The sequence below is a fragment of the Drosophila navojoa genome, chromosome 4, assembly GCF_054131105.1.
Source record: "Drosophila navojoa isolate 15081-1374.11 chromosome 4, UAZ_NAV_1.0, whole genome shotgun sequence".
In the NCBI taxonomy this organism is placed as follows: domain Eukaryota; kingdom Metazoa; phylum Arthropoda; class Insecta; order Diptera; family Drosophilidae; genus Drosophila; species Drosophila navojoa.
Window position 1 is genome coordinate 394,841 of NC_142892.1, and position 27,153 is coordinate 421,993.

The window sequence follows — 27,153 nt, forward strand, 5'->3', positions numbered from 1 at the left end:
TATGCAGCAAACATTTCTGTTTATTTGTCTTGTTTTATTCGCAAATTGTCTCGTTTGATTTCACATTTCGCTTGTGCCGCGCGGGCCAACTAAAAATACATGACAGATCACACGGATCACACTGTCTGTGAAAGATCGTACGATTTTGTGTATATAAAACAAGATGCCAAAGTCAAGTACAACATCATGAAGCACGAATACTCTTGGCAATAAAGTAAAAAAGGAATATTTTATACTGAATAATCAAAATTTCCTCAATTCTTATACGAACTATATAGTCTTGTTATATTTGAAAAGTATTTATATTTTTAGACCCAGATCTGCACATCTGGAAATAATTTAGATGGTTCCATTTCCACTTGATATAGTGTTTCTGTCAACTCTCTCTCTATTCCTGCTTAATTAGTTGTGGATCAATTAGAATTGATTGTCGCTTGGGTAAACGAATCCCTCTAGCTAGCCCAACTGCTCTTAGCTGGGCCAAGAGTATAATTTCTATTATAAATATCAGCAACTGGTGCTACGTCTATTTTGAGTGCTATTCTCTCGCCACAGTGGGCTGATCGCCGTCTTGTCGCATATTTTTGCTAAATTTAAGTTGACCAAACATTCATAACGACATTCACTTTGTTTTCACTGCCTCGACGCCCACCTCCGTTACACCTGCGCGCCCCTCCTCGGCCGCCAGCGAGCTGAGTTCTGAGATTTCGAAAAATTGTGTATTAATTTTTGGTTTTATTAATTTTCTTGTTCTTGCATTAGTCTTTAATGCGTCGTCGCTATAATTAAAGTGGCCATAAAGCTGACAATATTTTAAGGCAATTCGCAAAGTGCGACAAATTAATGAATTTATGTGACACGACTACAAAAGACCACACCTCCGCCTGGCTGTCCCTGCCCCTGCCCCGCCTCGGCCCCTACCCATGCCACTGTGCCTCTGGCAGTGGCTGTTGTTGCTGCTGGTGCTTTTCTTTGGGGCAGCCACCTGTCTGGGCGATCGAACAGTTTATCGCTTAAATTGTTTCAAATGTCGCCAGGCGCCGTTCGGCCCCCACACACGCCACGCCCTTGCCCCCAGCTCCTCATCAGCGGCAGCCCGCGTGGGCGACCCAACGACAAGATTTTCAATTTGCTTTTCGCCCCGAAACTTAAAGAGCAGCCATATATTTTTTAAAAAAGAAACAAACACACGCACACACACACACACACGTCGCTCTTGTGGATATTTATGTGTGACTGTATGTGAGTGTAGGGAGCGGGACGCATAGAGGGGGTTAACGGACTTCTCGTAGAACAAAGATTGTTGCACGTTTCTTGGAAATTTTGTTAATACAGTTTTTTATTTTTATACATTGCCGAATGAATAGATAGATTCGCGCAGATTGCGCGACTCGAGGCGAGGTGTTTGCTGTTTCGCTGTCCACACGCTGGCTGCATGATAGCCCGCCCAGAGGAGATCCTGAAACGTGGCAGCCATGTGCGTGGCGTCGACTCCAGCCCACGTGGATGCTGCATGCATCGAAAGCGAATTCCACGCCATGACATCCTGGGAAACTGTGTGGGCGTTTGGCAGCAGACTGAGATTGAGACTTTGACTCCAACTCCAACTCCAACTCCAGCTCTGATTCAGACTCAGACTAAGCTCTAACTAAATCAAATCGAGAACCGGCTCAGCTGAGAGCCGGCTCGTTGAACTCGTTCCGAGGCGCCACTTTGATGCTGCCTGCAGCGGGGCGTGGCAAGAGCAGCAGGGCAGATGACTTTTGTGGCTGCAGCTAAAAAGGGATACTTAATTGAGTTCAAATTTAGGCATCGCTTTGCACTCGCTGCCCTCTTGTTGTGCTTATGAATCGTCTTCTTCTTCTTGCTGCTGTCGCTGTTGTTGTTGTTGTTGGCCGCACGCGTTTCTGTAAACAAACAACAACAGCAACAAAATTCACCCACACAGAAACTTGGCAACAAACAAAACGCAACGCGTGGCAGCCACAGCCTCAGTCTCCGCCTCAGCCGACCTGGTCTGCAGCAACTCTCAGTGTTTTTTGCTATTTGTTTTCCAAACAAGACTCTTTGCAGCGGGCCAGACAGAGAGGCTGTGGCAGTTGCAGTTGCAGTTGCAGTTTGCGCGTTCAAGTGCGTTCAATTTTCAATAAATCCATAAAATTTGTTGTTGAAGAAGATTCCAGCAGTGTGGCTAAACCGCAGCCGCTGCCACAGACACCGCAGCAACTGTTGCAGCAGCAGTACCAGCAGCAGCAGCAGTTGCTCCAACTGTTGCCCCATCTTCTTGCATTCATCTCGATTTTCATACTGCCTGCTGCTCGGTGGTCGTTGCTTGGCAAACGCTTCGCTGGCGATGGCGATGGCGATGGCTGCACGAACTCCGGGACTCCAGACACGGGACGCCCAACGGACTCGATTTTTGTTTTGGTCTGCACTAAGTAAACAATGCAACACCAGCAACAACAATAACAACAAATATTGTCGACAGGGGCTGCAGCAGCAACAGCAGATGCGAAGCTCACTTGATAATGATTCACAGTGCACAGTGGTGCAAAATATAATGAAAATGCCTGTAGATTTTGTATAAAATGCATTGAGAGGGCCAATGGAATATCCGATTAGTATAAAAAGGGAATGAATGGCTGACAGCAGCACTCATAGCTGATAGATTTTTCACTCGTGTCTCATGCAGTTTGGTCCACTGTGATCAGTTTACTTGAAGTAAATATGCGATTGAGTGTTGCCGGAATACAGTGGAGAGTCTGGCACTGCTGTCTGCTGGAGTTGTGATACTGTTGCTGAGCCATAAACGAGGCTGCATATTTTGCATCTGCTGCTGCTGCTGCTGCGGCTGCTGCTGCAGTCGCATCTGCAACTTATCATTTGTGAAATATTGCTCTTTTGCATACCTGAAACTTGGGCCGCTGCTGTTGCCACTTGGCTAGCAGAACTTAATTCCACTTTATCAGAGACGCGATTTCAATCAACTTGGCGGGCAGTCGACGCCAGCGACGCCACCGCAGACGTAATTTATGGCCACTTTTCGCAACGATTTTCAATTTTTGCGCATTGATGTTTTCCTTAGCTGTGTTCCGCTTCTGCTGCTTCTTCTTGTGTTATCTTGTGCGGCCTGCTGGATTTTCCTTTCCCCAGACATGTTTTGATGTTTCGAAATGGGCATTGGGCCAAGCAGCCTAGGCAGGAGGGAGAGATGCACACACTCAGTCCCTCTCGGGCGTTACAAATTGATGGGCCAAGTTAATTGGCCCGACCAGACAGAGTGTGCGGCAGACAGACAGAATCCTGGTCAGGTACTTGTTTAAGTGTTTAATTATTGCAACTGGCATTAGATGCGCGCCGCTTGAACCACGAGCTCAATTCGAGCAGCAGGCCGCAGACCACTTAATCTGCACAGAAAAAGGAAAGGGAAGAGGAAGAAGCAGAGGCAGAGGAAGAAGAAGAGCGAGAAAACAAGCAGAGTGCTGCCTGGGTTACTTCGCCCCTTGGGTGCGGGTGAACGATGTCAAATGCTGTGCAGTTCTCGCCTCTGCCTGGGTGTGGACACGAGCTGGCGATAGCAGGCGTTGCGGTAAGTGCCTGAGTGGGGTACATTACCTAGGAGCAGCACTTGGAATCGCGAAACAGTACAATTATCTAGGAGCAAGGACACGCGAGTTGTCATAGCAACAACTCGGCAAAGTAACAATCGGTGTATCTACATCAGCAGGATACCTGGACTGGGTATGGAGTATATTAGCTAGGGAAAACAGCTCGTGCCGCGGTGCAAATAGAGATTCGTTCTTCAGCTTGTTGGAGTCGAGAGGAGCATTACGATCATTGTATTAGCCGAGCGTATATCCTATAGACCATATACATATATACTCTATGCATAGAACTTTACATATTAGGCCAGATCCGCAACCCGCAATCGATTCGCTCTAACTAAAATTGCATAGATCTTACCCAATGATAGTTAGGGTATCCAATATTCGCTGTAGCTGTCTACTCAGCTCTAGGCGTGGGTTGTCTACTGGCTGCTGCTCCTGCTGCTCTTGTTGCTGTTGCTGTTGCTGTTGCTGTTGCGTCTGTCTGTTGTCTGACTTTGTGGTGGGTGCAGCCAGCAGAATCGAGCCAGTTTTGTGGATTATCCTTTGTTACGCATCGACAAGCAGCAAGCAAGGAACATGAAACGCTTCTTGTTGCAGCAGCTCCTGACTTCGTTGCCGTTGCTGCTGCCGTTGCTGTTGTTCAGTAAAAGCCACGCACTTTGCCGAAAATCGAGGCTTAATTGCAAACATTTGCTGTTCAAGTGAAGTCTGATTGCTGCTCCTGCTGATGCACTCTCTCAGCGGCTGCCGCGTTAATTGGGCTGGCGAACATTTGCGCCCTGGCACTTTGATGCCTTGCCGATGATACTCCGTGCCCCAACACACACACACACACACACACACGCGTATACAACGACGACATGCAACTGCCGCAGACAGCAACTGTGGGGCAGGCAGCACCGAAAATTTGCATTTCAAGCAGGCCGCGATTTATGACCAGGACCACAAGAGCGCCTGTGACGAATCCAATTATGAGGCGCAGCCAGCTGCCAACTGTCCAATGAGCCATGTGTCGAGTGTCGAGCGTTGAATGGGGAATGCCGAATACCGAATGCCAAGTCTGCCATGTGCCTGATCCGATAATGTGCCATCAAATGGCCATAAATAAAACTCACAATGCGGATTAAGCGTTTTGTTAACAGATTTATATTGAGCTGAGTTATGGAGGCCACCGAGCTGCGAGCCCCAAATATCGAAATCGAAACGAGACACGCTGGCAGCATTAATGAGATGCATGGCTTGCTAATTGCTAATTGGTAATTGCTAATTGGTAATTGCACATTGCTGATCAATGAAATAAGTTAAGCTAAGGCCATCTGACAGCAATGCCAATTGACGTTATGGCACTGAAGAACCCAAAGTACTTCACGACAAGCTGAGTTTGGCTGAGGAAAACTCCTTCTCCTTTCTTCCATTGCATACAATATTGTTTATCTTTCTCTCTCTCATATATCTCCCTCTCCACATATATCTCCCACTCACGTAGTCACCCATCACTCTCTCATTATTCATTAGAATATTGCAAATGATTTTTTAACTTCACAAGGCAATTTCATTTAATGGAAGAAGAGCCAATTGTGCAATTTATCCACAGTAAAATTCCAGATAAGCGAAATGAGGCACAATGAAAAGTGTTTGGGGGTTCCATTTCCATTTCTACGTTCTATTTCATCTGCATCTGTTTCTGAATCGAGTATTTGGCAATTATTGAAAGAGTTGTCCCTGAAATAGTTTTTGTGCTCTCTACTCCGAGAGTCGGCAGAGTTATTGAGTTGATGTCGGAGGGGTGTGCTCGCATAATGTCTGATCGGAAATTACAGCCACCGAAAAATGCGGCAAGTGCAGCCATGTGATAAAAACTTAACTTGCAGTCGCCCTTGCCCGCAGGCGAGTCCAAAACCCAAATTGAGGCAGCGCTGCTGCGGCTGCTGAAGAAGCACTCAAGGATCATCCAGAACGTGTCGATCGTCAGCGACAGCAGCATAAAAAGGGCTACCAAACAAATTGACGAGTGGCAGCCGCGTGCTGAGCGCCCATTACGTGGCTCCAGACCCAGATCCAGCCCCCAAAACCCTGGGCTGAGCGTCGAATTAAGCAAATTACGGTGCTCGGCGATCGACGAACGACGAACGACGATTGACGATCGGTGATCGTTGATCATTGACCGGTGATCGGTGAGCGGTGATCGTAGCCCCTCTGAACTTCAAAGTTCACTGCTTGGAAAAGAGATGGGGCGAGGTGGGCCAAGGAGCAGCTGCCACAGCAATTTGCCTTAATGCTAAGGATTAAGATGACTCCAAATGAGCCCGGATGCCAAACTGCAAACTGTTGACTCTTTTCTTCTCTCCTCTCTTCTCTTCTTCTCTTCTCTTTATTTTTTGTCCACCCAGCGACTGTTTAAATTTGCGCATGTAAATTTCAGTGCCTCGACCATAAAAGTGCCGTCTGTTGATTGGGGCGTTTGAGTAGCAGAGAGTAGCATGTGGGATAGCTAATCATTGCATCTACAGCAATATATAGGGGACTAAGGAATACTCAAATCCAACTGGGACAAAATGGTATATACATGTTCATTAGATTACTTTGAGGATTTAAAGACTCTTTGCTGCTTCATCAGATCTTTTACTCTGCCTCTCACTTGTATGTCTGTTTGGAAAGGGTATATGTTAGTCAGTCGATCCCTGCTTATGTAAGCAGCAGATTGGTTTTTGCTGGCCTCTCACATTGTGAAATATTTTTTGAATGCAGATTTTTCACTTAAAATTATTTCAATTACGCGAAGTGCAGCGAGTCCCAGTCCCAGTCCCAGTCCAAGTCCAATACCAAGTGGCCGAAACGAGACGCCAGATGAAAGCCAAGTGCAAGAGCAAGTCCAAGAGCAAGACGAAGGCTAAGACTAAGAGCCGGACCAAGAGCAAGTCCGATGCTGATTCGTAGCATTTTTGTTAGCTGTTTTTGTCGTCATTTGGCAGCTGGTGCCGCCGCTGCAGTTGTCGTTGTCATCCGCGGTCGCTCGGCCTGCTGCAAGTAGATTAAATGCCACAGCGCTTTTCGTCTGGCTACCCAGAACCGCAAACAGACAAACTTGGTCAATTATTTTCAACGGCGAACACAAATTATTGATGCAGCAGCCAGTGAAAGCAATCAGAGGGAGCTGCAGAGGCAGCAGGCAGAAGGCATCAGGGATGAGGAGGGGAGCGTAGTTGGCCCTGGCATATGTGGTCTACACCGAGCTCATCAATCTGAAGACGACGTCGAGACAATGGCCAGGACGCGCCACCACAAAGGTCTTCATTAAATTAGTGAAATGAGCACGTAGCTGCAGTTGCAATCCAGAATGGGGATTAGCCAAGCTGTGGCACTGCTGCGGTTGTGTATGTGGCTGCGGCTCTGTGGATGTGGATGCCACAGCATTTAATGTCACAAATATTTTGTTGTCAAATGTCGCCACTGGTCGTGGCTGTCAAGCGTAGCAGAACCAGCTCACCTGGTGATGACTTAACGAGGATTTAAACGTGCCCAGCCAGCTACTGATTCGATCCGATCCGATACGATTCAATGCGATTCAATGCCATGCGATGCGATTCGCTTCGATCCTTTGACTCTGCCCCTTGGTCTTCTGTGTGTTGCAAGCTGCAAGCTGCAAGCTGCACAGGTTGCATATAAAAATCGCATTCAGTTTGCTAAATTGGCTCCGCTTGCTGGTGGGTCGATTGGGGATTGAACCATCAATGTCTCGTCAAAGCTGCTGCTGCTGCTGCTGCTTCTTGTGGGCGGAAGGGGTGGGCGGGGCAGGGCGTAGCTAATATTGTTGTTGCAGCAGCAGCAGAAATCGAATGCGCCGCCAAATTGCAGCAACGAGTTATTAAATTTCAGCGCAAATACGGTCAGAGAAGCGTTTACAATTTCGGTGCCTGTGCTTAAATACCCTGTAATATTGCTAAGAGTGGACGATAGAATGTTGTATGCATTTGGTATCAAAATAATTAAATTTATAAGCATATAAGCAGGAGCAGAGAGGTACCACATTTAGCTCTCTTTATATCGCCTTACCTAGTGAGATAACCTTACCCTTTTTATAGGGTATTCGCTGTATCAGTAGTGTCTTTTAATGTGTTTTGTTTTGACTTAGCAAACTGCGACACGAAACCGAAAGCCAAAACAAAAGCCAACCGCTGCGACTACCTCTCATCACCCTGCCAGCCCCTCTTTGGCCCCCCTCGAATCGAGCTAAGGCCCTGGTGCCTAATTAGGCCAATTCTCGATGAGGCAATGCCAACAAACAAAATCGAGCGGCTAATTTTTTGTTTGTTATTTACTTTTCGTTTGCCAATTGTGAATTGCATTTTGTTGTCGCTGTTGTTGTTTCTGTTGTTACCGCTGGCACATGCTGAATACCACACACACACACATACATACACTCATGAATGTTTATGCATTCATATTGAACTCATAAATTGGCCAACAGAACGCAAAGTGTACTTGGCCAGAAGTCATGCAGTCGTCAAATTTTGCAGCTGATTTGCCGAGTTTTTATTAGACAATCGATAATCAAGTGGAATTGTGTTATATCTGCCCATAATTGGTATATAATAATGACCCAAATGCCTTTAAGTATTTATGTTCATTATAATATTGGGAGTATACAAAATTTATTCACTTGTATATATTCTCATTAAGTTTTAAACTGAACCTTACTCATTTTCCACTTATGTGAATGATTCTGCTAAATTTCTACCAATGTTTTCCAAGAACTTTTTTTGAATCTTTGCAATTTTTGAATTTCTCAAAATCATTGCAATACATTTTTACATAGACCTTAAATATCTCTGGTAATTATAAATAATTTCGAATGCGATAGAGCAAGTCTATAAAGCAGATAAGTTCCTGAGTATTATTTATTGTAAATATTTGTGTTTGTTTTATGATTCCACAAATTCTCATTTGAGTATTTTATATTAGTATAAATGAGAACATTCTGGGAAATGTTGAAACTAGTTGAAATTATCTCTATTTATATAAAATAATTTCTGTAGCCAGCAATCATAAAATAGATTTTAAGTCATTTCCCCACCACATAAAAACTCTTGATATTTCGATTTATTGTAGATATATTTTTGATTTATTTTGAAACTTTCACTTGCATATGGAGTTTGTATTGTAGTTAGTTGTAGCCTAGCTAAAACTTGATCGACAGCTCGTTCGCAGCTAGATAAATACTTGAGTTGATAGTTCTATATATAATCTGATAAATAAAGTTTACATATATAGGATGCATAGCACTAGGATCTTGTCTTAAGCGGCACTGCTTGAAGTCTCTGAATTGAGCCTCGCTCGATTAGCAATTGGGAGTTCGCTTCCTTCAACTCCTTTTGGCATTTACATAAGATAATTGTTAGCATTCGTTCGATTCCTCTTCGCCTTTGAGCGCATATATGTATATGCCTATGTTAGATGTGTATATTCTTTTGAGCACGTTGTCCTGGAATGCCTTATGAGCTAATGACTAGTCTATTGTTCGGATATGAGTATAGTTCGACGCGTGACTGGGCTCAGTCTTTGGATGTGGCTGTCAGCGCTCCATGCCCAGGTCGTGCAGCAAATGCTGTTTGAGCACCTCGCCCTCCTCCTCGGCCAGCAGCTGGGCCGTGACTGTGTTGATCAGATTGAAGGCCAGGGCGAAGCCACTGAAGGTGGTCCACACGGCCAAGGCCAGCCAGCGCAACAGACGCGGACGCAGGCTGCCATCCAGCTGCCGCAGCAGGCAGAGGCCGACGCTGAGTCCCGCCAGGGCGCCCGTCATATGCGCTATGTAGGAGACGGAGATGTTGGGCGTCAGCTCCGCCAGAGCCAACTGCCGGCAGTAGAGCGTGTAGGCCAGGTCGCAGGAGACTGCGGAGGATCTTCAATGAGCTGATTCGGAGATTAGGCAGGAAAACCGAAACTCACCAAAGACAAGGACAGCCAGCAGCTGTGCGAAGCCCTGACGGATGTGTCCGAAGTTGAGCAGAAGGTTGGCCAGCTGGGCAGCTAGTAGAGCATAAACCCCTCCACTGGCGCCCACCAGATACACCGTGGAGTCCACAACGCTGGTGCCCAAGGATCCGGCCAGCACGCCTGCCAAATAAATGACGGCGGTGCGCCCTGAGCCATGGAGCAGCTCCAGCGGCAGGCCATAGACCAGCTGGGTGAGTACGTTGATGCCCAGGTGGAGCCAGCTGGCGTGGAGCAAGGCGTAGGAGACGAAGCGCCACAGCTGCAGACGGCGATCCGGTCGATAGATGAGCAACGAATCCTCCGGCGGAGCAGCGCCGACGTACACAAAGACAAGGATCTGCTGGAGTGAAGTTGATTAAGATATTGCCTAGAGGTTCGATGTAAAGGACTTAGTCTAGTCAACGCTGACAGCCATAAAGCCATCACAATGAAAGCCATTTTTTATGTCGACCCTGCTCGGCGCCAGGAAAAGCCAAAGCGAAGGAAAAGTCAACGCCAGCCAAAGCAACCCTCGGGCTCTGCATGATGCAGCCGAGGCGAACGAGACTGGCAGCAGACAGCGGCGAGACGTCGCCAATGCCAGGGCGAACTTCATGTGCCACTCGCTAAACGCCCCGTCTCTGTTGTTCTTTCTCTTTCCGTTGCTGCTTCTTGCGGCAGGCGGCGTCCAGTCTGCAGGGCCAGACACCAATACAGACGCAAAAAGTGTTTGGATTTTCGCACGCACTCCCCAAATGTTGGTCTCCTGTTTCTGTTGATATATCCTTGCCCAGCCCGGAAGCCAAATGCCATTTGCAAATGCCGCTTGCCACTCGCTTTGCGGCCAGCCGGGCAATTTATGTGCCACAAACCTCGACTCACATATGTGCATGTGTGTGTGTGTGCGAGTGTGTGGCATTAAAAATGGAATTGCAACTGGCGAATGCGAGGGGGAGAGTGGAGAGTGGGGCAATAGATTGGGCACGCAACCCATCGGGGGCTGAAATATGATCAGGAGAGCTATTATTGCTTGGCTCCGGGACACCCACATGAATCCAGTAGAGCAGCAACCCCAGGCGGCGGCGGCAGCGGCAATAACTTGAGATGTTGGCCGAATAAAGGGCACGCAGCCCAAGAAGCTGAAGCTCAGGGCCCACTCCAGGCAACAGCAGCTGCCACAACAGCCACGGGGTCAGAGGTCACAGAGCGTGGCATATAAGCATATTTAGTGCAGCTCTGAATGCAGTAAAACAGTAGAGAAGAGGAAGAAGAGAGGATTATTGTTTGAGTTTTGGCACACTCGAGAAATTCTTAGCCTTAGTTCACTGCAAGTGGAAACTGCAGAGAAGTAATCGATGTGGAAGCAGATCTAATGAATACCAGGAGCAGTTAAATAATGTTTAATATAAGCTGCTTCAATTTAGGTATATGAAACAAATTGCTAGAGTTGCTCACTCAGAGCCCGCTTCAAGTTAATGTCGAAGGGATTTCCATTTATTGCCCTATCTGGCTGCACTTGTGACAGCAATTAAGTCCCCAGCCCCCAAAGCGAGTCTTGGCTTGTGTGTGTGTGTGTGTGTGGTGGGCATGCCGTCATGGCAACCCGGCGGCATTTTTCGAATCAACCCTTGGGTCGGGACGTTTAGGGCATTTGCATTAGAAGTGGTCAGCCCGGTCAACCTACCTCTAGCAGCGAGACGAGCACAATGAAGCAGGGCGCTTGTCTGGCTGCCGACTGCGGCTGCTGCTGCTTCGGTATCTCTGGCTCTGCCTCGGTGTTGTCGTTGTCTGGCAACTTCTTGAGTGGGGGCTGCTGCATCAGCTGGTCGAGACAGACGCCCAGCACCAGGCCGGTGCTGCTGCTGCTGCTGCTGCTGCTGCGTGGCTGGGATGGCGGCATCTGCAGCACTGTGGCGGAGGAGAGGAGCATTTCCGATGTGTTGCCGGCGTTGCGGCGTCTATTTTTGGGGCGTCTGCCTTGTGACGGTGCCCCACTTAGCGGCTGTCATGTTGTTGCCGGCGCGAGGAATTTCGTCTGGCCCGCTGTCGGCCCCTGCAAAGAGACACCGAAACAAAGAGAGAGAGAGAGTGAGTCACACATGTAAGAGAGAGGGAGAGAGAGGGAACTGCAAACAGACAGAGGGAGAGAGAGTGAGAGAGAGGGAGGTGGAATTGTAAGAGCCTAGCCAAATTAGCTCAAGGTTGTCTGTCCAACAATTTCCACGTTCCTTGCCTTCTGGCCGCTGCGACAACTGCAGCGCAATTTCTCTTGACTTGATTTGGCGCCAGCCAACTCAATGTGCCACGCCTGCCGCACCCGACCCCTAGCACTGCCCTAGTCCTCGAAATATCGCTTGTAATGTCACCAGACGGCAATAAAATAGTCGGAATTTATATCTCTCGCCTAGACAGCGCATTTTTCGACAAACAAATTTATTTTCGCTGCTGAATGCGAACGAAGCCCCATGGAACTCAAGCGAACCTATACCAAATATATTTCCTTCTGCAAAGTCATCTTGCCAGACGAAATGTAAGAAGTGCATATTCCATATTCTAATGCATAAATCAGTGGACTAGTAACTGCATTTGCATAAGGTATAGGGTAGGTAGGAGCTTATCTCCAAAGAGCCAACAGTGGAAATCGATAAAAACTAGTTCATTGATAAAGCCAAGACAGAGAATAAAGTTTGCCCGCCGCAACTAGAAGGATACAAATTGGAAGTTGTCGCAATTGCAGTTGCCTGTTTCCATTTGTATTTCAGCTGAGTTCAGTTTGTATTTGCTGATTGCGAACTGTAGCCGCAATCGGAATCGCAATCGCAATCGCAGTCCTGGCCAAGGCGGTTTATAGTCGGTCTGTGGCCAGCTTTAGTGTCCTGAGTCGTATTGGCCATGGCGTGTTGCCCTTGGTAATGAGTTTTAATGGTGATTACCTTTTGGAGCTGCTTGCTACACTGGCAAAACAAAAGACCAACGAGGACAGCGGTCGGGGCAAGGGCAGGGGCAAAGGCGGTCGGTACACATGTCGAACGGTAAGCTGTGGGGCGCCTCGGCCAACTGGCAAGCAGAGGCAGGACACTTTCTGGCAAACGAGTTTTGCGAAACGGAAATGCTGCGTTTCCCATCTTCGATCAGGATGCAATGCCACAAACCGGTTGGCCAGAGCGCACAGCTGAGGAAGGGGGCACAGGACGACTTAGCTGAGCTAACAATAATGAACGCACGCCAAAACTGTACGAATATCGACAGGTGTGGGCATGTCCTTAATGTCCTTAAACATAATTTCTTGTTTCGTAAGCTTTTTGGCTTTTGTTGCTCTTTGTTGTTGTCGCTGTTGTTGTTTGTGTTGTTTGTGCTGTGTGGCCTTCGCACGCAAGTTATGCGCCGCTGTGCCCATTCAGGACACGCACATATCCTTGAACCAACGCAAACGTGAGCTGGCTGCGACTCGAGACTCAACACTCGAGTCTCGCATCGACTCGTGACTCGTCTCGGTGCCAAGAATCGAACTTTCTGGCGTCTCTGTGTAATGTATGCATATGTATGTATGAGTGGATTATGCAAGCATTCGGACTCACAGGACGACTTCCTTAACACTGCCACGGCTGCCACGTAGCAGTACGCCCCCCTCCCCGATTTCACGCCCCACTGCGGCAGCACTTGATTCGGCTTTGAGTTTGTATTTGTGTTTGTATTTGCATTAGCAAATATTTAATTTGCATAATGTTGGTTCGAAGTGTGTGTGCGAGTGTATTTTGCTGGCTGTGTGTGTGTGTGTGTGCTCATGTGTGTGCGCTGTGTTTGCATTATTTCCATTTGTATTTATCAAATATGCGTGCTTTACAGTTTTTTACCATATTCAATTTATTGATTCATGGGTAAATAAATAAATTGATTACAGAAAAAATAGTCTACGAGCATTTTCAACTGTTTCCATAGATAGTTTATTAAAGCGACTATTATTCATTATTTATCGATGGAAAAAACTAAACTGACCATAATTAAATTAAATTGTAATTTATAAATAAATAAGTCCAACTTATTCAATGAAAACAATTCCATGACCTTATCATATTTTTGATTAATAAATGTATGTTAAAGGGAAGTTGTGGTAAAAATTTAATATACCACAATATTGGATAAATATAGCACCTTGAGTTCTGGTTTTATGCATTGCCAATTCGCCTAACCGTCCGTAGAGACATTTTAAACGAGGAACCTTTATTCACTCCCACACTCTTCTTGTAAGGATTAGACTTGTTCCTTCCTTTTTAATTTATAAGCTAACATTGCTTGTAGTGTTATGCTTAAGCACTAACAGCGGTCTTATTAACATTTCTTGAACTGTTATGGCTTTGCAGAATTTAGCCTTGCATAAAACTTGGGTCATATGTATTTGACATATATGAAAGAAAAAGTTAGTTCAGTATAAGTTTTTGCATGTGCAGCAAATGTGAATGCCTTTTAAATATTTGATGAAAAGAAAATATAACTTGCAAAAGAGTGAAGGAGAAGAGAGAGAGAGACAGAGAGAGGGACGATGTATTCAAGTGAAATGTGTTAAATAAAATTTTAATTACCAGCACTGCGGGTACGCCAAGCAAGAGGAGTTGCAAAGGCCAGAGAGAGAGAGAGAGAGAGAGAGAGGGGAGCAAAGTAGAAAGGGAAGCGAGGCAAGTTAAACAAAGAAATGTTGTGAGAGTGAGAAAGAGAAATGTGCACATTAATAATTATGACTGGGCTTAAATGTTAGTTATGAGAAACTTGTGAAAAGTGAAGAAAAAATGCAGATAAAAAATGTAAAATAAAATAAAAGCAAGTTGGCAGCACTCGAAGCGACCTTGGCTGTGTGGGTGGGTGGCTGCTTGGTTGGTTGGTTGTTGTTTGGTTGGGTGTGAGCACAATGAAAGTTGCAACAACAACTGCAATAGCAGCAGCAGCAGCAGCAGCAACTGGAAACATTAACAACAATGACGAGAAAATTGTTAAGAAAAACTATATAATTGAAAAGAAAAACATGCATGCATATGCGAGAGGCTCAAAGAGAAAGAAAACTGAGTTTTGCTGCCGCTGGCAGTTTTCACTTTTTATGGCCAACACACACACATACACACACACATTCGCGCGAGTGCGGGGAGACAACATTAACATTAACATTAACAATAACATTAGCATTAACATTAAATTTGCAAGTTATTTTCTTTTGGTGTTCGCAATTAAAAAATAGTGTTGGGCAATGCCGAGCGCTAGGGGAAAAAAGTTATGAAACGAACTGCGGAACAGAGCTGGAGCTTTCGTCTGTTAAGGGGATGAGCTGTCTGACTGTGCACTTCACTTTGCTTCACAAAGAAAGTCGCGCGGTAGGGCCACCTATTCAGAAAGAGAGAAGGAGAGAGAGGAAGAGAGGGGGACCAAAGTCTTTGCTCATTTCACAATAAAATTCCGGCAATTGAAACGAATGCGATTAAAAGCCGCATGTCATGCGACAGAAAGGGAGTGCGAGAGGGAGAGAGAGAGAGAGAGGGAGGGCAGCAAGTGCGCCGCTGAAGCTGGACAGAGGGCGAGAGCGAGAGCGAGAGCGAGAGGGAAGCAGCAAATGGCGCAAATGGAGCATCGCGATAGAGGCCCCAGCCAAGCAATTGAGTAGAGGGGGGCAAGCTGGGGTTTTAGGAAATGGGGCTCAACTGCAGCGGCCCACGCGAGTTCATTTCCATTTAGGTTGCATGCCACGCCAACGTCTCGCAAATGAAGTGTGTGTGTGTGTGTGTGTGTGTGTGTGTGTGCGGGGGGCAAACTCGAATCTCGACTTTTGCCTGCTTTCAATTTAATTGTAATTTCTTTTGTGTTTATTGCGTTTGCCTGCTGCTGCTTACGTTTTAATTTCATTAACTTGTGTTTACTGTGTGAAACACTTGCCCAGCCACAAGCCCTTACTCAGCCTGCCCGCCCCGATCCCTCTCTCTGTTTCTTTGTTGGCTAGCCGTAAAATTTTTGGACATTAAACTTAACCTACAATACAAGCAGCCAGAGCGCTTGTCAGTTGTATATCTGTGCCAGCGATTTCGAAAGAAGCTGTTCTTGCTCTTGCTCTTGCTCTTGATGAACCTCAGATACTCGCACTTGCAACGGAACCAGATGCCCGTCCGTCCATTGGCCACATTGGGCAATCGAGTGGTCCACAAATGTGCCGCAGTTCCGCCGTTGATAGTCAAAATTCAAGTCGTAAAGTAAAATGCAAGAGACCAATTAAAAATATTTCCGTGTTCGCCTTGAATTGAACCTGAGTTTCTTCCTATCTAACGATATCTATCTACTGTCAATGCTTGCAATTGCTTACCCAGTAAGCTCTAATAAATAAACAACAAAAAGTTGTATGACATCAAAGCAACTGTAGTGAGAATTGAGCCCACGTCGTCATCTTTGACTGACTAGAAGTATTAAATAATTTAAAATGGCCAAGTCCTTAGGCACGAATATCGATTGACCCCACTTTGACTAGCGTGATTAATTACTTTCATTAAAATAGAAAAGAACTAGTTTTCCCATACCGGGAATTGAACCCGGGCCTTCCGGGTGAGAGCCGGATATCCTAACCACTAGACAATATGGGACTTGTGCCCATAGCTATCTAATTCTGAAATATCAAGTAAGTAAATATCCAATAAAAAGCTAAAAATATCAAAAGATTCAGATAAAATGTAAATATAGCTCTGTTAGCTGCTTGATAGAAAGCATAAAACTGCGCACAGCCAGAACGAACTCAAGTCGAATAATACACGTATTTATGTTGAATATTTCTACGACTTCGCGTCAATGCACAAATCAGTTAGCGTCCGGCAGCGGGCAGTTGTCGAGACATAATGACTGCCAGCCCAGAAGGTGGAAGCAGAGGCAGAAACAACAACAACAACAACAGCAACAACAAGACATAACAGACAAGCGACATCGACACCTGACCACGCGACGCTGATTGTTGTTGTTGCTTTTGGTGTTGCTGTTGCTGTTGTTGGTGGTTGGTTGGTTGGCGGGTTGGTTAGTTGGTTAGTTGGTGTTACCTAAACAAGTGCAGCGCGTATCCATGTTTATTTTACGGTTCAACGATTATTGCCAGTTATTGTCTAATGGCAGCGCAAAAGGGGGACGACTGTCTGACAACCAGACGACCAGCCCGGCAGCCGGCAGCTAGCCAAACTGCCGCAGCAGTGTAAAAAGCAAAGCAAAATCGCCAAAAGCAGCAGACTGAAAGGGACAAAGAGGGCGAGAGATGGACAGAGTGGGCAATGCAGCTGGAGGAAGAGGCGGACGCATTTGGTCAGGCAAGCACAGCGCTAGGTGTTACTAGACTCTTGATTGTTGTTGTTGTTGCAACCACCGCATTGCTGAGTGTATTTGTGTTGGCTGTTGTTGTGGTCTCTGCTCTCTGGTCTCTGGTCTCTGCACTCGCTATCAATATTTCAAACACGTTCCAAAACTTTTGCCTTTTTTCCAGGCAGAGCTCAGCTGCTCCTCCTCTCGCGCTGTCACCGTCGCCGTCGCCGTCGCCGTCGCTGCCAACGAAAACGGAAGTTCACACGGAAATATATAGGGAAAAACAACAGATATATTTATATACGTATATATGAAATGAAATGAGAAAACGACACCGAACGAAAATAAAACAACACCAAAGAATACAAACATCATGTTTATAGCAAAACAACAACAAAATAACAACAAATATGAAAATGAATCACGCAACATCAGATAGAGAACGGCTGAATGGGTCGGCAGAGCGGCGGGGCGGCGGGGCGTGGCAGTGGCTTGGCTGCAGGGGAAATGCAAATGGAACTTTCGGTTGAATTAAAACTAAACATTTCGATTATGCCATAAATCGATGGCAGCACTCTACAAATTGTAACTATATACATATAAATATATATGTATGTATGTGACGAAATAGTCGGAAGAGATAGCAGCGGTATCAGAACTATATAAACTGAGCGAAAGAGCTGACTAGAAAGCACTTCAATTTCAATGCATAGATAAAATAGTAGAGGACTAGGGAGTATCCGACGAGGCATACCCCATAAAACTTTGATAGACTTTGTACTTAAAATAAGTCCAAGCACATTTGGTAGGTCAACAACATGCCCCAAGGGGAAAAGAGCTCATTGTGTGGAAGGAGGTGAAGGGGGGGTCTACTATAGAGGGCCGTTTTGACATATCAATAAATTTGGCACGCAAACGATTAATGAGCGCGCATATAAAACATATATGTATATACATAAATATATTTGTATCTGCTCTGTAATTAACATATGTATAACAGCTCCAGCATAGAGGACTACGTGTTGAACTAGATTCTGGGGCTGCTGTATGGCACGCAGATGGCACTGAAGTCGAGTTGATCTGGTGGGCACAGTTGATTTATGGGCTGCCTCGGCTGCTGGGCAAGTGCTCGCAAACTGGATTATATGAAATTTCTCTGGACTGATCTAATAAAGCTTAGCAAATTGCGGCACGAACATGAACTTGATAATTAACTTCAAAACGCGACTGCATGCAAAAGATGCAAGTGCACAGATACAGATGCACAGCTGCAGATACAGATACGCTGATTGACAGATACGTTTGCAGCGCGCCTAGGCCAGCGGCCGAGGCAGCCAGGCCAACGAATGTGCGCCAATTGCCGCTGATTGTCGAGCGTGGCAATTTAAAGCAAAAGCCATCAATTAACCCGCTTTCCAAGCGGCCACAAGCACCAGCAGCAGCAGCATCTACTGCAGCAGATGCAGATGCAAAAGTATCTCAGATGAGTTGGCATCGAACGGTTAACAAGATGCAACGATTTGCACGTAGTTCCGTTAGCTAATTGGTCTATAAGTGCAAGCCTCTCCCCTCTCCCCTCTCGCTCTCACTTGCATGAAGCATTTTAGGAAGCATTCGACGGAAGCCACGCAATGAGGAAACTGCAAGTTAAGCGTGAGCAGGAGGCGGGCGGCAGTTGGCTGGTTCCTGCAGAGCGCCATGAATAATTAATTCATAATTTTTCTCATTGTAAATCATAACAATTAATGTTTGACTTGAAGTGCGCAGCGGCCAGATGCAGAGGCAGAGGCCGGGCTCAAGCTCGAGCGGGGCAGGCGGCAAATGTGAGGCTGACCAACAACAAAGTCAACATCAAAAGGCAATTATGCGACCAGGTCGGTTCAACGCAGAGCTTACTATGAAAAACAACAACGTCAAGTGAAGAATGTTGAAGAAAACAACAAGAAAATGTGGAATGAGGGAAAATGCAAGCAGCTAGAACAATTCGCACGGTAATGGAAATGAAAATGGCATGAAAAGGCTTTTGTCTGCCCTCAAAAGAACAAGGGACAAGACTCGCGGCAAAGCAGGTGGGAGCAGGAAAAGCTTAGGGGAACAGGGAACAGAGCTAGTTAAACAAGTGCGACCGTCGCTGGAATGCGTGAATTATTTGTGGGTAAAAAGTTCAGGCTGAAGTTTCAGCTGAATCTCAATTGATAGATGCCCGGGAAGCTAGATAGTCTAGACTTGACTAGACTGATCCCTATATAGTGAAGAACCACACTTGAAGAGGAGTCTGCCTTGCTTTTGCAGCTTCAACAAGATCTCATTCACACCCATAGAAAGCCTCTCCAGCCAGAGCCGAGATCAGCGAGCCAATTGGCAATTGGGCGTTCATTTTGCTGCGACTTTCATTTGCTGGGAAAATTGTTGGCTTAGAAAAGCAAATGGGTTCATTAATGGGTTCAATAGCTGCTAAATGTGTGTGTGTGTGTGTGTGTGTGTGTGTAAGTGTATCTCAGGCACGGCTCGCACATTGAACCGATACTGCTGGCCGTTGCCATCGTTCGATTATCACATTTTTGCCAAAGCACATTAGCAACGCTGGCGCTGGAGCCACCCAACTTGGCTTGGCCAGTGGGGCCGGGCCGGCAGCTCGATGACCATTCACTGGGCTAACTATTTTTAGTCAAAGCTTTGACTGAGCCGCCTCAACTGGCCCTGCACTGGCGTCTCCTCCGCCTGCTCTTCGTCTGCGCCAAAGACTTGGCGTGGTAATTATTCGCGCTCAGCTGACTGCGCGAGTCTGCAAAGCGTAACTTGTAGCTTGTAGATACGTTCACGTAAATATCTGTATCTATATCTCCATCTGTATCTGTATCTGTATCTCAAGGCACGCATCTACATATATGGAAAGCTTCGCTGTGGATTGCTGTGGCCAAGAGTTAATCACCGTTGCCGTTTAGCTTAGTCGGGCTCTTGTTGCTGTTGCTGTGGCTGTTGCTGGTGTTGGGGCTCGCATAGTTTACATTTTATAAGTTAATTGAGTTAACTGTGAAACGCTATTTTCTGCTTCTGCTTCTTCTTCTTCTTCTGCTTGTTGTGTCTTTCTCTTTGCTGCGCTCATTTGCTAATGCAAATTTGATGAACGCGCGACTCGCAACAATCAGAGCTGCAACATCCATGCGTATCTAAAATAAGTTGCAAATGACCCAAGCCAATTTTATAAATACCCAAAAAAGGGGGCATGGCACCTGCACCTACCATAACATAGCATTCCCTCTATCTCTGTCTCTGTCTCGCTTATAAAATATTTTAAGTTTTGCTTTTATTGTTTTGTATGCATTTTTTATGGCTGTTGTTAAAATTGGTTGTAAAAACATTTGTTGCTGTGGCCAAGCGCGAAATAGAACTAGATATATAAATAAAATTGTTGCATGTTGGGTTTCATTCGCTTGTCGCTTTTAATTGCCAAAATATTTCATTGCATCTCGCATATTTGCACAAACATCCAATTTCTTTTCACATTTTACATTTTGCATTTTCAGTTTTGAATAATCGCTGGATAATAGAAAATATATATCCAGAGAGTGTGTGAGAGACGAGAAGGGGCAACATTTGGACATTTATGAAAAATATTTCGCTCTATTTACAACTATTTTTTGATCCGCTCCAATTTTTTTACGCTTCCAACTGGTTTATGGCCCAGTTTAAGTGGCCAGAGCTGATGGAATATGCAATGCGTCTATTTGTATAGAAAGTATAATTGTTATTTAATGCTAAGCAAAGATAATCAAATGCTTAGCCACCTAAATGTGATATGCAAATATTAGCCGAAAATATATATGACAAAACAACATTGGAGATACCCTATAACTAGGAGCTTTGAAGCCTAGCTAGGTAATCCAATATAACTGTTCTCTGTGTCCCCCTCTCTCTTTGTTTTAATCTACAATAGTTTCTGACCATCATTCTATTTGATTAGATCATAGATCTAAAATAGGCTTCACTTTCTCCAGCGCTTTGTCTCCTCCATTTCTTCTTTCACTCACGCACATCTCTTTTTTCATTCTTTTGGCTAATCTCCTATTATCAAATTTTGCTAATCGCATTTCTTGACATTTATACCTCAGATTAATGCCAGCTTCTATAGAGCTCCCAATGAATTCTTATTGAAATTATTTGCATTCTTTCCATTTCTTTCGATAGAGTATCTAATCGTTCGGCGCTCAGACAGCGTTCGGCACACCCGATTGTCATCAATTTGAAATGGCATTTAATAGAGTTATGTAGTTGATTAGCCGAGCTGAGAGTGCTAATAGATTATTGTGTGAATATTTAGTTCTTTGATTTGGCTTTCGGTCCGATCACTTTCCAACTCCAAGCAAAAACATTCATCACATGACGAGAACTAGCTTATGATCCGAACGAAATTAGATAATGCTTGGCCAAATAGAAACCGACTCACGAGACGCACGGGAGGGAGTTACGACCCGCTGGCACTCGTAAAGCATAAACTGAGTGAGGCAAGGTGTCATGTTTATTATAACAGTTTGTCACAGCTCTGACGTCAAATGGCTTCGAATTGGACTCGATGCCGTCGACTAGTCTTATGTCCAATTGGATTCCAATCTGTGGGGTTTTGCCCACGCGCCGCATTTGACGCCGTGGGAAAAACTTGTTTTTTTGGGTCGATAAGTCGGATGCGGATTTCAGTGGCGAGCCAATGCGTGGGCCTGACTCAGCCAGTTCAACATTCTCTCTGTCTATATATATACAGAGCGAGAGAGAGAGAGAGGGAGAGATAGATACATTGTCGGCCCTGAGTCTGGGTTCCGTTTCACTTTTCAAAAAGTTTTCGACAGCTTTGCTAATTTGCTGCTCGCTGCTCGCTGCTTCACGCTTTGCGCTTTGCGTTTGTCTGCAAGAATTTCAGCTATGCAGTTTAGTGTCGTTTCACACGTAGCTACGCAGCTCGCAGATACTTAGATGCAATTGCAATTGCATCTGCCAGTCGCATCTGCATCTGCATCTATGCATGTGCTTGTTTGTTTGTTTGTTTGTTTGCTCTTGTGCTTTGTTTATCTCGCGCCTCTTGAGTTTGCGCTTTTGTTTTTGGTCTCGCGCACGAAATTTTCACCGCGCTATCGATGAATGAATATTGCAAAAGGGCGGGGCAGGGAAGGGGGCGGCATAGAGCTGTGCATGGGAGGGGGCACTGCATTGCGATAAGCGATGAGTGTGCGGAGTTCCCTTGGCGCATTCTTAACTATTGTTGTTGCCGCCTGTGATTCACTCGCTCGCACTCGCAGTTCGCATTTCGAATTTCTCATTCGCATTTCGCATTTGCAAATTGCGCTGGTTAGGCATTCTTGCTATTGCTGCCTGCTGCTGCTGCTGTAGTCGCTGCCTCAGTCGACGCTGGCGTTTGGGTGTCGTAATTTGCCGCTCGCTTTGTGCTTTGTGTGAAATATTCACGTGCAGACAACAACGAACGAAGTCGCCTTGCCTTGGCAACCCAGCTAAGCATGTGCATCTAAAACATGCAGTCAAATGTATCTACACTGGCAGAAAAAGTGCAGTAGAAATCCTCGGGAGCTTGGGAAGCTGTCTGGGCAGATGTGAAAGAGCCTGGGACTAAGTAAATAAATAAGTAGGACTTCAGCTCTGAGCATTATCTTGCCATATGTGTAAATCCTCCGATTTCTGATTGAGCTCCGATATTTTTAAAGCAAGAAAATCATTACCCTATTATTAAAATAACTTTCATATTCAATTCGAGTCAACCTTTTCGCCAAGTGCATTTGCTAAAAACATTTGTCTTGCAAAAAAAAGCAGAAATGAAAACACTTTTCCTGTTTTGCCTTTTTTACCCACATTTATTTCGTGTGCTGCACTTCCGCAGCCGCTCAAAGCTGCTCTTCCTCCTGCTTCTCCTCTCTCTCTCTCTCTCTCTCTCTCCCACCCTCTCACCTGCGATAAGCAAGTTAAGAGGAAAGAAATTTGCCGCGTTCTGTGACGCGGCTGCTCTTGCTTCACTTTTGGCATAAACATTTCCTAAACTTTTATCTAATTCAAGCAGACTGCATTTCGCAAGATTCCCAAGACATATTTTCCACATTTTCCGAGCCATTGTTGCTGCCTACTTCTTCTTCTGCCCTTGCGTTAGCTTCTTCTTCTTCTTCGTCTTTTGTTTCTTTCGTGTTACAACTTTTCACATCGTTTCTCTTTGGGTCTCTTTATCTATTTGATATTTTCACGCTTCTCTTCTCCTTCAGCGTCTTCGCGTTTGACTTTGATTTGGCTTTGTTTTGGTTTCTTACCAGACGCAGACTCGCAGGCGGCGACGTTTAGCTCTTATGCAAGAGCTAAAGGTGAATTTATGAAATTCCCTAAGCATAAAGTGCCCTAATTTATTAGCTCCTCAAATGGCTGGAACAATGTCTCGCATGCGGCAGCGCATGCAGCGGCTGATAAGCGATGCTCAAGGCATTTCGTTTTGTGTCTCTCAAGGTCTTTAACTATGCAAATTAGTTGACCTAAAGTTAGAAGCAATTAACTCGCCTCGCTAGTTCTTCCGAATATATATTTCTACATATATATACATCAGTCAAAAGGGGTCATCTCAGGTCTCTCTCTCTCTCTTCTAGGTCTAGTTCCAGTTTTTTTTTCGGCACTTGAAATGGGTTTTTCTTTTCACACCTCAATGTAAGAAAAAATCAACTAAAAAAAGCAAACTTGACATAATTACAAAAAAACAGAAACAAATTTATATTTTTACAACAAAAATAAAGAAAATGCAGTGCGTACAATTTTTTAAAAGTAGCAAACGCTTGAAATTTTATGCGTTTTTTTTTCGCATAAGCAACTGAGGCCCCCAGAGATAATCGCTTCAGGTCTCGCGCCTCTCTCTCTCTCTCTCGCTCTCTGTCACTCTCCTAGCCTAGTCTTTGGCAGGCCGTGGAAATTCAAGGCAACGCGTCGATCATCGTCGTGTGTCGTCTCGACGGCATTCAGCTCCCCGGATCCCCTCCCCTCCCTTCCAACTGGTCTGGTGTAGTCTGCTCTGCTCTGCTCTTGCTCTTGCTCTGATGTCATGGGTGCTTATAAGCATGATATATGGCTTTATAGCTGTTGTTGTTGTTGCCGCTGTAGCTCAGCTGCTGTCGCACGCAAAATTTGCATGCACTTTTAGCAGACTTCTGGGGGAACAAAGCGGCGTTAAGACCAGGCGCTGGCCACGCCTACGCCCCTACACACGCCCACCAAGGCAGTTAAACCTTGTAAATGAATGAAACAATAATTTAATGAAAAAATAAAAATAAAAAAACAACAACAACAACAAGAGCAACAACAACGTTAAACGGCAGCAAGTCAATAAAAAATACTTTAGTGAATGAATAAATAAATCAATAAACCAAAATGTAAACAAATTAAACAGTAAAACAAAAACATAAATACTTATGTTGAATACATTTTTATTTTTTATTTCTCATTATTTTGAGCAATTGTTGGACAAACATCAATGTCGAAATCAACTACAAAGAGTACAAAGTGTATAAAAGGGGAGAGGCTTACGTAATAATAATACAAATAATGTGTCTGAGTAGGAATGAAACGAGAGTATAAAAAGTATTGTTTAAGCAAAGCTAATACTAATATCGATAATAATGCATAAGCAAATAATGACTCTAGTCAATGATAAGTAAGAGTTTATCATTTAACCTTCTCGTTTCCACACTTTCAATAATTTGGCTGTGAATGATTATTGCTTTGTGGCTTGGCCTAGGATCTCGTCTAGCTGTGATTTTATCTGCGAGCTCTTGCAACGTTTTTGGCTACGTGCCGCTGCGTGTCGCTGCCCACGCATCCCATTCAAGAAATTGGTATTCAAAGCCCTATTGCGAGGGTGGGTGAGGGGAGGCAGGGAGCAGCCTCTGTCGCCGTCGCCGTCGCAGTCGCAGTCGCCGGTCCTTCCTACACACAGAAATGAGATGTGTGTGCGGGCAAAAGCTTTTTGAATTTAAATTTAGGCTGCCAGAAGAGTTGAATGGAACGAAACAAAAGAAAAAGAAACCCAGATCGAACTCGAGCAACCGAATTAACAGCAAATGGAATGGAAATGGCAAGCGCAGGGGCACAAATTGGCCAAGTAGCACTTGGCCGAACAGATAAAGATACGAGATACGAGATACAGATACGAAAATAACTACGAGTATTTAACTGCCGTGGCGCGGCACTAAAACGAAATTAGATCGACAACCCACATTCATAATTCAATAAATAAATAAATATCGAACCGAAGCCAAATGAACTGCGTGCCTGAGATTTTATCGAGGCTCGCGGGTCGAGCAGTTGGATTCATTCATAAAAAAAGCACACACACTCGGGCACTGTTCGGGGCAGCTGGCAGCAAAGCCAGAGCGAGACGCAGCCCTGAAATGCAGCAAAGCAGCGCGAATGCAAACACAGCATAGAAAAACAGGCGGCGCTGTTTACGTTGCGTATACGCAATGTGTCGCACAGGATGTAAGCTGCAAAGGATGCTGTGGCATGCTCCCACATAAAACTGCACATATAATGCAGAGAGAGAAATGAGCGTTGACCAATGGTGAATAATTGTGAATATAATATATTTTATATGTTAATGACATTATTCTGTACTCTAATGATTGCAATAATTGCATCGAGAAACTTTGAACTTGATTAGGTTTTCTTCAGAGTTTATCTGATTCTACTGCAGTCTTTATTAATTTCATATTTAGTTCTTCTTCATCTCTTTGAAAACACCACAAGCTTTCAATGCATAAACTAATCATATATCATTTTATCATTCAGCTTGGTCCTTAGCACACTCCAACCAAACTCGAACAACTCGAACTAAAGTTTTTCGCTCAGTGAGCTCTGTATCAATTTACAGCTACAACTGTAATTTTTCGGGTCCGCAGCTGTTCAATGCCGACGCAGCTACAAAGGCGAGCTCTAAGCTGATGGATTTGTGTGTGCTCAAATGCGTGTATATGTGTGCGTGTGTGTGTGTCTGTGTGTGTGTTGACACTCACCAATGATGCTGACAAGTTACTGCCGACTGCCGACTGGCGACTGCACACAGTTGGCACTGCTTAATGCCGATGCTAACGGCAATCGCAGCGGTGTTCAGATGGCCGCAGCTAGAGCCGCTGAATGTATCTTGTATGTGGGGGATTCGCTCGATTCATCGCCCGCTGCCTGGACACATGAAGCGCTTGCCGCGTGTCCTTTTCGGCTAAAGCTGCGTTTGACTTTTTCTTTGCTGTGGTACCGTTAAGCGCCGCCGTTTGCCGTTAGTCGTTTGCCGTTAGCCGTTAGCCGCTGCCCGTTGCAAAGTGCCGTTCACTACTGAGCTCGTTTTTTATGCGCTCCGATACTTTTATAGATTCGCAATGTGCCTCGAGGCGGCGTGGGGCGCGGAGTGGCGTGCAGGGGGCGCCGTTAGCCAGGAGTGACTGTAGCTCAGGGTAGCGCACTTTGTTAGTGTTTTTCGTGTTTTTTTTTTCATTCTTTCGTTTCTTTTATTTTGCTGCCGTTGCCTTGCACCCCTTTTTTAGCCGGCCGGTCAGCCAGTCAGGCCGTCAGGCAATGAGCAACCACCCAAAAGCTCGCCTTGCAACCCCTACCACGCCCCCTTTTGGGCGACCGCTGACGAACTTGTTCGATGTGGTTCGAAGCGCGTTGCCAGGTTGTCAGGTTGTTTTGGCCAACACAACGGTAAATGCAAAGAGTGAGAGAGAGAGGGAGAGAGAGAGAGGGAGAGAGGAGGAGAGAAGGAGCAGGAGGCAGCTAGCCAGGAGCCGGTTTCGGTGGCAGGTGCACTCGCTGCGTCCAGCTGATGAGCAGCAGCAGCAGCCACACAATTAACGAGTCTCATTACTCAGCGACCTGCAGCTGACGCTGCCTCTAGCAACGCTCACACACTGCTCCACACACTCGCACACACAGACATACACACACACTCCCTCTAAGCCTCATGCATTGGGGTCAGCCGCTTGTCGCTCATTTGACGATTAATAACAATAATCAGCAACAACAACAACAACTACATTTATCGCGATTATCAACAGATTTTCGAAATGGAAAATGGAAAATTGTCGACGCTTTCCCAGGCTCGCGCTTTGGACAGCTGGCTGCCGGCAGCCGAGAAAAATTAGCCAACATAAGCGCCATCATTGAAACTGAATTGAATTGAATTGAATTCAATGTGATTCCCTTGCAATGCGGTTTGGCAGTCATCCCTCATCTAGCT

At 45.4% G+C, this 27,153-nt stretch overlaps 1 protein-coding gene, 1 long non-coding RNA gene and 1 other non-coding gene across 5 annotated transcripts in view; 1 reads left to right on the top strand and 2 right to left on the bottom strand.

Moving 5' to 3' along the window:
• LOC149091301 (uncharacterized) overlaps nucleotides 1-27,153 on the top strand; it is a 61,688-nt gene that overhangs the window by 31,718 nt on the left and 2,817 nt on the right. The window lies entirely within an intron of this gene.
• ru (roughoid) lies at nucleotides 8,702-26,388 on the bottom strand. 2 transcript variants are annotated; one of them, XM_030384098.2, is made up of 4 exons: nucleotides 25,934-26,388; nucleotides 11,269-11,637; nucleotides 9,558-9,945; nucleotides 8,702-9,500 (listed from the first exon to the last, which is right to left on the bottom strand). In XM_030384098.2, exons 2-4 carry the CDS (start codon nucleotides 11,512-11,514, stop codon nucleotides 9,181-9,183), a joined length of 954 nt encoding a protein of 317 aa, XP_030239958.1. In that variant the 5' UTR covers nucleotides 11,515-11,637; nucleotides 25,934-26,388; the 3' UTR covers nucleotides 8,702-9,180. The 2 variants fall into 2 exon arrangements, with proteins under 2 accessions (XP_030239958.1, XP_030239959.1); XM_030384099.2 differs by having other exon boundaries at nucleotides 9,558-9,942; nucleotides 25,934-26,384.
• On the bottom strand, nucleotides 16,124-16,195 carry TRNAE-CUC (transfer RNA glutamic acid (anticodon CUC)). The gene has a single exon. It is a non-coding gene; the product is annotated as a tRNA-Glu (tRNA).

Coding starts and splice junctions, on each gene's coding strand:
- ru (XM_030384098.2), bottom strand. CDS start 11,514: ATGCTCCTCTCCTCCGCCACAGTGCTGCAGATGCCGCCATCCCAGCCA. Junction 9,946..11,268: donor TGCTCGTCTCGCTGCTAGAG/GTAGGTTGACCG, acceptor ACTTCACTCCAG/CAGATCCTTGTCTTTGTGTA. Junction 9,501..9,557: donor GCTGGCTGTCCTTGTCTTTG/GTGAGTTTCGGT, acceptor GATCCTCCGCAG/TCTCCTGCGACCTGGCCTAC.